Below are 11071 nucleotides of genomic sequence, written 5' to 3' on the forward strand. Positions count from 1 at the left end.
TAGAAGGAAATAAAGATAAAAGCCCCAAAGTCCTAGACCTTTATCAAATCAAATGCTGACAAGATGGAAACGAGTTGCTACATTATTTTTCTAAATGTTCTCCTGGATTTGGGCTGCAGGGAATAATGAGATTCTGGAACAATCTTTGAATCCCATGATTCCTCATCCAAAAGCTAGGGTGACTCTCCTCAGGTGGCAAAGGCATTAAAGCCAGAGACAACACAAGTGTAGATTTTCCACATAGATTTTAAAAAATACTTTTAACACTAGTAATCCATTATGCAGCATAAAGGGCAGAATTGTGAACTTAGCCCTTGTTTATAATTATGCAAAAATGATCTGTGTATAGTTACTATAGTTATATAAAAATTAAAGCTAAAATATAATAATTGAGCATCAACAGGATTACTAATTTTGGCAATTAAGTATAATACTTTATGTTTACCAATGTTCAGTATTTATAATTTATTTCCTGAAATCTTATCTACCATCTTCAATTTAAATTTATATTTGACAGACATTAAGAGCTGATTACGGGGAAAAATTATAATGAAAAGAAAGCATATATGATTATATATACAATAATGACATAACTTTGTAAAACAAAATATAAATAAATATGCTACAATTTACATTTTAAAACATTTACAGTAATAACTCCTTGAAGGCAAAAATCCCTGTTTTACTCATCTTTATAGCCCCAACTAACAGAAGAGTATTTAGCACAAAGTACACATGTAATAAGTATTTGATGGAAAAATGAAGTAAATGATGTCTTCAAAAAAGGGTAGTTGATCAAGTGAATATATGAAACTTTAATATGTTTATATTCAAAACATACAAAGGCCTTAAGACAAAGTCAATATCTAACTAAAATTCTCTTATGTAATTTCATTATTACAAAGTCTTTAATCAAAAAATTCAACTCTAAAAATAGGGTCTCAAAAATTACACATCTACATGTAGTACTAAGTAAATTGTCTTATGCATCATCATCATCATCATCATCATCATCATCATCTATTGCAGCATAGATTGCCTGATTCCTCCTCTTAATCTTCTTTCTCTGTTCAGGTTCATGTTCATCACTCCGCCTCTTCAATGGCATCTCAGTTAAGTCCTTTTCATTCTCCAACTCCACGGCCTCATCAAGTTTCCCTTCTCTATCAGTTGGTGAACCTGATGTATCATCAGAAGATACAATCATGGAACCTGGCAAGATCCTGATATCAGAGAAGCTTGCAGAAAAGTCAGAACCTTGATTCGAAGAAGGTTCTATGGATGGTGTGTTCGAGTCGCTATGTGCACTTACAATATTATCATCATCTTCCTCCTCTTCATCTAACATTATTTCATCTGGATTGATAGAGGATAGGGCAGATGTATCTGTATTGTATTCACTCCGGTCCCCTCCAGAGTCATTACTCTCTACATCATCCTGCTCTTCATATTCACCACATAAATGATGTTCTCCCTTGGCCTTCTGGAGGCTGACGTTAATGTCTGTGATGCCAAGCTGGGCACAAAACTCAGTAGTCTGAGGATTGATCCTATGAACCAGCTGCATTTGTGTTTGTGGCTTGTTAGGATCATAACAAGCAGCTGTTACACTAAAGTTACATGGAACTCTGAGGTCATGATTCAGTTTTTCCAAAACTTCCTTCATAGCTTCTTCTGTTGCACTATAGTCCCACCTACAAAAATCAGAACAATAGATTTTTACATTTTATCAACTTCACTCAACAAATGATAAACCTAACTATGGACTCCAGGTACAAGGATATAGAGTAAATATCTATCAAATTCCATGTAGTAAAATTACAGTTAAATTAGCAAAGGATCACTTAGAAATAACAAACAACTCTTAGAAAAAATCCTTAACTTGTAACTCAAAACAGTCACCATTATTTATTTATTAAAATATTTTTTTTAGTTGTAAATGAATCTTTTATTTATTTATATACATGTGGTGCTGAGGATTGAACCCAGAGCCTCACACTTGCCAGGCAAGTGCTCTAACACTGAGCCACAACTCCAGCCCCAGTTACCCTTACTTTTTAATGTGACTTCATTATAGTTTTATCCACACATTTCACTTACAAATTTACTCGGGTTGATGTTCAATAGTCCATTTGCTTATCTCCCTTGGAGGGAAAATTTGTAGTTTTCTAGACTATTACAGTCACTCAATTTTGCATTGTTCTTATACTTAATCAACAATGATTCCTGTGACTAAAAACAAAGGTGGGGCCCCGTAGCCAGTGTCTACTGGGGCCAAAGGCTGCAGTCACCCAGTCAGTCCCAAGCTGGGAACCCCAGGTAAGTACTGTGCCTAAAAAAATGTGTCACGTCACTGGGCAGGCAATTCACAGTAGGTTTGCCAAATACCCAGATTATAGCAAACTCTCTTATCCTGCTCCCTCCTCCTTTCTATAGATCAAACAAACACCTTGGGAACCCCAAAACAAAACAAAGTTGAGAGAGACATAATTGTACATGCAAAAGAGAAGGAAGTTCTAAAGAGGTCAGACTTACTTTGTATGCAGACCGTTATTTTCAGGCATATTCCATAGGCTTCCAGTCACATTAATAAGATTGTCAGTAGCCTTGAGAATAGTGAGCCATTCAATATCATACTCCAAGTAATCAGGAGCACTGGGGTCATGTTCTATTTCTAATACCTACAGAAAGAAATTGATATCTTTAGGTAATATAATGTATTTTTGGTAGTCCAAGAATTTGAATATTAAGAAAATTAAAAAAGAATTTAAAACAACTTAACTGTAAATCAACCATTTAATTTTAAAACATCAATATAACTTAAATAGCTTTAAAGATTCCCAGGGCTGGCGGTGCACACCTGTAATCTCAGCAACTTTGGAGGCCAAGGCAGGGGACTGCAAGTTTGAGGCCATCCTTTGCATCCTAGGTATACCCTGTATCAACATTTTAAAAAGATGGGGTGGGGGTAAAGGGCTGGGGATGTAGTTCACTGGTAAAGCACCCCTGGGTTCAACCCCTAGTACCCTTAAAAATTCTCTGATTGCTGGGGCAGCTCGGAAGGCTGAGACAGGAGGATTGCAAGTTCAAAGCCAGCCTCAGCAACAGCGAGGCATTAAGCAACTCAGTGAGACCCTATCCCTAAATACAAAATAGAGCTGGGGATGTGGCTCAGTGATTAAGTGTCCCTGAATTTAATCCCCGCACCAAAAAGAAAAAAAGAATTCTGATTATATAAATTACAAAGAGCACAAATAAATTCTGAAAGGAAAATCTAAAAAATATGTTTTTAACTATTGAAAGTATAAAATATATTATAAAGCTATTTCATTTTCTTTTTACCTGAAGAAAGTCTCTGTGTGGTAAGCACTTGTCCAAGGCCAAAAATTTGGTTGCTTTGGCAGTCTGTCCTTTTTCTGCAGCCTAGATAACATGAACCATGATTTAAGAAAAAAGTCCAAACATCACAGGTCAGTCATACATTGAATAGGACAGAAGAAATAATCTTTATTACACATGCCACATGCCTCTGAGTTTTGTGTCAAAAGAATAACTGTTACTTTTCAAAAAAAAAAAAAGTTCTATATCTACTTGTACAAAGGCAGGCAAAGCACTTAAAGTCTCTGGGCCTCAATTTCCTTACAAATTTCAAAGCAAAAACTGAAGATGATATTCATGTCAAATGAAAGCTTATAAAATATAAATCAAAGCATACACTACAAGGATAAAAGATAACTAAAGAGTGTAAACTAAACTGGCAGAACTAAAACTACCAAAGGTAGACGTACTGTATCCACAAAATAAAATACTAAGCACTAAAAAGGAATGAAATACTAATACTTGCTACATAAGTGACTCAAAAAATAAGCCAGGGAGAAAAACAGATGTCAAAACCTATTTATTTTAGGTTCCATTTATACAAACCATCTAGAAGAGGCAAACAAATTAGTCATTGCCTGGGGCTGAGGATGAGATAAGGATTGATTACAAATAGCCACAAAGGATCTTTTGGGGCAATGAAACTTCAGTATCTGACATCTGCAGAACTCTGGAATTTTACTTAAAAATCACTGAATTATGCATTTGAGATGTGTTAACAATTATGTTTCAATGAAGTCTTTTTTTGTTTTGTTTTGTTTTTTCAAAAGTGAACTGACAAAAGGAACCACAGAACAGAAACCACAAACATGAATGTTGTACTGGGAGAAGTACAAAAGTGACTCACTGAAACAAGGGACATGAAGGTTAAAAAAATAAAAACACAAGAAAGTAAGCTATTGTACATCTTGGTGATGACCAAGTACCAATTCTTTTCTGGGGAGGTACTGAAAAAGGTGGAAGAAGCAGAGATTAGAGGCAGATTTGGCAGCAAAGCAGTTTTGAGGAAAAGTGATCTTTGGTTTTTGAAGTGGCTAAAACAGAACAGCAAAGTCAGAGGAGGCTGAGGAACAAATAAAAAGGGATAAAACGTGGCATTAATTCAGGCTGACAACAGAAGATGAATGGGGAAAAAGCAGCACATCAGATGCTTCAATAAAAATTCAAGAGCCAAGAATGTTGCAAGTCCTAAGAAGCAGGAGAGAGTAGTACATTATGGAAAAGGACAGTGACATAAACAGGTGACTGGAACTGAGTGGCAGTGGCCTAAAGCTAAGTGGAAGAACTAACCTCTGCCCTTCTCTCAGTGAAACCTGGAGGTACTATTATATATTTCTGGTAGTCTATGAATTTTAGTATTACTTAAGAAAATTATTGTGAGAACAATAAGTCCACAACAGAAGCAGCCTTTGAAATGTTTTCAGATGAAATGACATTTTAGGGACATTGTTAAAGTGTACTTTTAACACAAAAAAAGTATGTGGTGAAGTAAATTTGGGAAGTACTACATATCACATTCCACTTGAGAAAGGCAATGCCCATTAGTGTATTAATAACTCCTGAAATTTCCATAGAAGACTTAAGAGCCTATTTAAAAGTATTTATTCTCTACTTTCCATTAAACATCATCACCTTTGCAATTACCCAAAGAAAACTCAAGGAGTCTTCTTAGATTCTCTTCTGTCATCAAACCCTGATGATTCTGCTTCCTCTCTCTCTAGAACCTGCTTCATTCTCCGTACTTTTTGTCTTAGACAGAACCCTCTCTTTTGCTAAAAGAGCCTCTGTGTTTCCCATTTCATATTACTCTAATCCACATACAAAACTACTGCCAAACTAATCTTTCTAAAATGAACATGCAGTTTCATTGCTCCCCAACTTTCTATATCATCTTCTGCTTTAAACCCCAACTCTGTAGTCTGGTCCAGAAAGCAGTTAAGATTTTATTCCAGCTTTATCTGTCCCTGTGCCTCAGCCACAGGGACTACCTGCAGTTTCCCAAATGCTCTTAGAACTCTAGCCTTTGCACATGTTGGTTCCTCTTATTAAAATACTCTTAGAATCTATTTCTTCCTAGAACTTCCAAGACTCAGCTCAACCTTGGAAACCTCTCCCTCTTCAGTTCTGCCACATCCCCATCCCACCACAATCTGGTTTAGGCATTTCTGTAGCACTTTACAACCAATCTTACACTGTTTTGTAATTGCGTGCTTATCTCTTCCCCACACTTTTGTATAGAGCTTCTCACAAGAGATGCATTACCTTTCATTTCTTTGTCTAACTAAAATAGACCAACAGTGCCTATTTCATAGATGTTCAATAAGCATTTGCAAAAGGAAGGAATACATATTTTGATTTCTACCTGATGCTGCATCAAGGCTGCAAATTTCACATGAAGGTGTGCAGAAAACCAGTAAGTAGGTTTTAGGTGCTCTAAAAGCTCCGAAGCAGCGGGACTTCCTAATGTGTTATTTTCCACTTCTTGTCGGAAAAAAGATTTGGTCTTAAGAAGTTGCTTCTTATTTCCATAATGATAAATACTTCTTGGCCAGTCATGAGATAAGAATATATCTATAGGCTGCTTCAGCTTTAAAAACAGAAAAAAAAAAAAGAAAAAAATTCTCAAAAACTAAAAACAACCCCTCCCTTCTTTCCACCAGCACACAACCACTCATGCATTTAAATATCTAGATGTATGTGTAATTCATTCTAGAGACAGTTTATTTAAAGAAGTAAAAAATATATATATATGAGGTTCCTCATTCATCTAGGCAAAGAGGAGCAGCTTTTTCTCTGCCTCAGAAATTACCCTATTTTCTGTGGTAAGGCAGAGCAGCAGAGACAGACTGATTAGACCGTCAATCAGGTGAAGTCTGTATCTGAAATATAATGATAACCAGAGTTCTTTTCTCCTTGGTAAAGAAATGATGATTTTGAAGATCCAGACAATTACATTACATTAACGTAACTGATATAGCAATCCCAAAGGCTTATCAGAAGGGGGAATAGGGAAGTAGCTCAGCAGTAGAACACTTGCCTAGCATGCATGATCCCAGGATCAGAGTGGGGTGGGGGTTGGGGGAGAGTGGAAATCTAATGGGTTCATATGGCATACACAAAAAACTCTCTATTTACTAAATAAATTAATATTTAATATATAAAGTGGCCAGCTGGTATCTTTATGAGGAGGACACAAAACACACTGCATACTTTACTTATCCCAGCACCTTCAAGTAATCTGAAATAAATTCTTGGAAAACTAAATTAAAACAACCAAAATAACTGGCCAACAATATAAAATGTAACCTTGATTTGACCACCCACTGAATAACTAGTATGGACAATAGGCATAGTGAAACTTCAGGGAAGGATAATGACTTTAAACCAGAAGTCTCAGTTGGGAAGTGATATCTAAGTTGGGTCTTAAAAGACTGGTAGGATTTAGACAGGTGAAAGGAAAAAGCCACCGAAGGGAACTGTATGAATGCCACATAAAAGTAAGGTGAGCGAGCAATCTTATGCCCCTGTGGAGGCTCTAGGGAGGGTGAAGGAGCCTGAGCAGAATCAGGCAGGTGCTTCCACTGGACTACCTGGGAGGTCCTGGCAGGTACTCACCTGTCTGAGCCCTGGCTTCTCATACTTCAAGTGATCCTGTAAGATCTGCCTTACAGGATTTGAGCTGATTACACAAAATAACGTGTATGAAAACTGCACAGCCCAATGTCAGCCACATAAGTTTTCAAACAAAAACTTAGTTTTATCTACTCTCCCATTAAGTCAACATTTTAATACTATCTTCACAACTTTCCGATATCGTCTATCATCTTTCCCATTATTTTCTCTTTGATACCATTATTTCATTACTATCATATAAAATGTTTAATTTTTTTCTTCAAAATATCACTAGAGTTTAATATGTATTCTTTTTTTTTTAAAGAGAGTGAGAGAGGAGAGAGAGAGAGAGAGAGAATTTTTAATATTTATTTTTTAGTTCTCGGCGGACACAATATCTTTGTTGGTATGTGGTGCTGAGGATCGAACCCCGGCCACATGCATGCCAGGTGAGCGCGCTACCGCTTGAGCCACATCCCCAGCCCTTTAATATGTATTCTTAGGTTTACCCTAAGTATAATACCTGAAATCAGGAATTAATTTATAATTTATAATTACCAACCAAAATAAATTCTTTTTTTTAAAATTTTTTTTAAATTTTTTTTTTAAAGAGAGAGTGAGAGAGGAGAGTGAGAGAGAGAGAGAGAATTTTTTAATATTTATTTTTTAGTTCTCGGCGGACACAACATCTTTGTTGGTATGCGGTGCTGAGGATCGAACCCGGGCCGCACGCATGCCAGGCGAGCGTGCTACCGCTTGAGCCACATCCCCAGCCCCAAAATAAATTCTTAACAATTAAAAAAACTTATTCATCTATGAACCTCCTACAAGCAATTTGAAATCCACATTTTTGAAATATTGAATCAATTGTTCTCAAAAGTAGGATGCCAATATAATCAAAATACATTTTGTTTCAAAATTAATTTTTTTTCAATCTGCTATGATAGACTTTTGACATACCTGTTTTAATTTATAGACTTCAATATTTCTCACATGATATATACTTCTTATTGTAGATGGGTTATAAGGGGGGTACTCAAAATGACCTTAAAGTAAAGAGAAATAAGCTTTATTATTGTAGATGTCTTCCCAAGACTGTTTCAATTTACACTAGCATGTGCTACAACTAGACAGCCTATTTTTGTACATCATGTAAATGGTTCAGAATCATGGAGAGCAGAGGGGTGGGGAACAGATTTGTGATTTGACAGATTGAGGATTTAAATTTTAACTGGCAACTTAACCCAAGAAATTTGTGAAATCAATATGAATCCAAGCTGTTTCTCTAACTTTAAAAATCAAGGTCTAACTCTTTCAGATACAGTGGAATGACTGGTACTTTGTGGAATACTTTACACAAGAAAATATTATATACCAGTGAACCATGTAGTTATATATATGAATTCAGAGTTCAAAACATGTTAAAGAAGCAAGTCGCAGAAAGCTACCAGCAATAAGATACATTTATATAAAGTTTAAAATACACTATATAATACATTGTTTAAAATTCTTATATGTGCATCAGAAACATAAAATACTAAAGTGAATAATAAACACCAACCTGAGAATAGGAACTGCCTGGCAAGGAGAGGGAAGAAAAAGAGTGAAAATAGAGGATGGGAAAACAATGAACTTCAGTTCTATCTCTACTGATTTATTTTTTAAAAATCAAAGTTAAAATGGCAAATACAAGGAAAACTAGATGGTGGATACACAGATATGATAGTGTGGTCTATATTTTCAAATATATAAAATATTTTATAATAGCTGGGTGTGGTGGCACATGCCTGAAATCCTAGCAGCTCAGGAGGCTGAGACAGGAGGACAGCAATTCAAAGCCAGACTCAGCAATGGTGAGGCACTAAGCAACTCAGTGAGACCCTGTCTCTAAATAAAATACAAAAAATAGAGCTGGGAAATGTGGCTCAGTGGTTGAGTGCCCCTGAGTTCAATTCCCAGCACCCTCCCAAAAAAAAAATTTATAATAAAAAGTTAAGGAAAAAAAATCATTCGCAGAAAAAAAAAATGTAAAGAATAAGTTAAACTACATATGTTGCTTGTTATTCTGAAGCACACAAGTTTTAAAATTTAAAAATAATTTCCAAAAACAGCAATACCTTTTCGATAGTCATGAGATTTAAAGATACCAGAGATTCCACCAATCCTTACACCTCGGTATTTTACCACACCAGCCAAACCTGAAAAATCATGCAATTAAATAAAGTTACTATAGACAAAAGCAATTTCTTTACTAATAATAAATCATTTAGAGGCCTGAAATTCCATACAGTCCTAAAATTATTTGAAAATAAGTACCATGATGAAGTTATTCTTCTTACATAGTACATCAACAATATATAAGGTAAGACTAGGGTGAAAAGGCCTAGAAGCAAGTCAGCCAAGAGACTAAGCTCATTCTGGTCCATAGATGAAGTAGAGTGTTAAAAGGGAAACAGACATGATTTGGTAACTCACTGAACATAGCGGTGAGGAAGAATGGGGGAACATAAGGAAAAATGTCCTATAATGGAATTATGCATTATACATCTGCAAGTCATCAGGTATAAGTACCTGAAGTTTTACATTTCAATCTCTAATACTGCAAATAATAACAACTACAAATAATAAGGTCTCTGCAGTCTTATTAAATATCTCAAAACATTAGATGAAGCGAGGACATATTTTTGTGATTAACCATTTAGTAATTATTTTAACTAAATTTTCATGATTAACTATTTAAATTCAGAATATTCCCCCAAATACTATATACACTTCAAGATGCTGCCCTACTAATATAAATCCTAACAGGCTCTTCCATCCCATCAAACCAAAAAATTATACATGTACACATACCTAAATAATAAATGTTTGGTGCCACCCAGCCACCATAGGGTAACTCTTGCAAATGATTTGAGGCTTCATGGTTTCCGCCAATGAAGACTGTAAGAACTGGGGCCTTCTTCTCTCCAGAGTAATACCTAGAAAGAACATAAGGGTAAAGTTGTCAATTACTAAAACAGGCATAACAAAAAAGCAAAATAATGTTGCAAGGAAAAAAGTTAAGCTCATCATAAAGTTAAAAAGATCTTTGTAAACAATCCCAAGTATCCATCCTTGTCCTTAAGAATGAAGACCGAATTTCAAGCAGGCACACTTTCAGTGAGGTCAAGAACTTTGTCAGGGGCTGGGGATGTGGCTCAAGCGGTAGCGCGCTCGCCTGGCATGCGTGCGGCCCGGGTTCGATCCTCAGCACCACATACCAACAAAGATGTTGTGTCCGCCGAACTAAAAAAATGAATATTAAAATTCTCTCTCTCTTACTCAACTTTGTCAGGTTCACGGCTATAACTCAAAGCTTCTAAAACCAGTACTAGCACACAGCAGGCGTCCAATAAAAACTCCTGGATCATTAAATGAACTAATTCCAGAGTCCTGTCAAATACAAGATATTGAAACCTGTTGGCTTCTTCCTCCATGTTTCCCCCTCAGGCTGCCTGGGAAACAGAACAGACAGATGCATAGAGAAAAAGAAAACGAAAAAAGGAAAGTGACATTTCCTAAGCGCCAGGTCTTAGGTTGAACAAAGACGGGAACCAAAGGAGAGAGCTTGTCAGGACAGCAGGGGATTCGAACCCAGTTCTGGGTCTCCGTCCGCGGCTGACCGGTCACACGCTCCGCACCGCCGGATCAAAGGCCCAGACCGCGCCCCTCACCTGTAGAAGGTCTGCATGTGGCGGTACTTGGGGGGCACAGCCATGCAGCGCAGGTCGGCCTCGTTGCGCACAGCCTGGAAGTCGCCACAGCACAGAAGGAGGTCCACGGGCCCCGGGCCACGCCGCTCGGCCAGTGCCAGCGTCTCGTAGATCTTGTCCAGCTCGCCATGGCAGCAGCCGGCCACAGCCACCCGCATTCTGTCGGCCTGGGGCGTTAAGCACCGCCCTCAGCACCGGAGACCGCCTACGGCCCGGGCCCGACAGCGCACAACTCAAAGCAGCGCACGGCTCCCGCCAACTTGCACTGAGCCGCCGCCGTGTTTGACTCCGGCAAATGTAATCTGCTTCCGGTTCCCAAATCTCGCGAG

General features: G+C 37.3%; 1 protein-coding gene across 2 annotated transcripts; it reads right to left on the minus strand.

The window, feature by feature from the left end:
- Nucleotides 1-488: 488 nt before the first annotated feature.
- Nucleotides 489-11038, minus strand: DBR1 (debranching RNA lariats 1). Of its 2 annotated transcripts, XM_081301822.1 has the most exons (8): nt 10704-11038; nt 9844-9968; nt 9108-9188; nt 7951-8036; nt 5741-5965; nt 3343-3423; nt 2536-2681; nt 489-1694 (listed from the first exon to the last, which is right to left on the minus strand). In XM_081301822.1, exons 1-8 carry the CDS (start codon nt 10898-10900, stop codon nt 983-985), a joined length of 1653 nt encoding a protein of 550 aa, XP_081157948.1. In that variant the 5' UTR covers nt 10901-11038; the 3' UTR covers nt 489-982. The 2 variants fall into 2 exon arrangements, with proteins under 2 accessions (XP_081157948.1, XP_081157949.1); XM_081301823.1 differs by lacking the exon at nt 5741-5965 and having other exon boundaries at nt 490-1694.
- Between the last annotated feature and the right edge of the window lie 33 nt (nt 11039-11071).

Source organism: Spermophilus citellus (assembly GCF_964194105.1).
Source record: "Spermophilus citellus genome assembly, chromosome: 7".
In the NCBI taxonomy this organism is placed as follows: Eukaryota; Metazoa; Chordata; class Mammalia; order Rodentia; family Sciuridae; genus Spermophilus; species Spermophilus citellus.

Coding starts and splice junctions, on each gene's coding strand:
- DBR1 (XM_081301822.1), bottom strand. CDS start 10,900: ATGCGGGTGGCTGTGGCCGGCTGCTGCCATGGCGAGCTGGACAAGATC. Junction 9,969..10,703: donor CACATGCAGACCTTCTACAG/GTGAGGGGCGCG, acceptor TGTTCTTTCTAG/GTATTACTCTGGAGAGAAGA. Junction 3,424..5,740: donor CAGCCTTGATGCAGCATCAG/GTAGAAATCAAA, acceptor CATGTTATCTAG/GCTGCAGAAAAAGGACAGAC.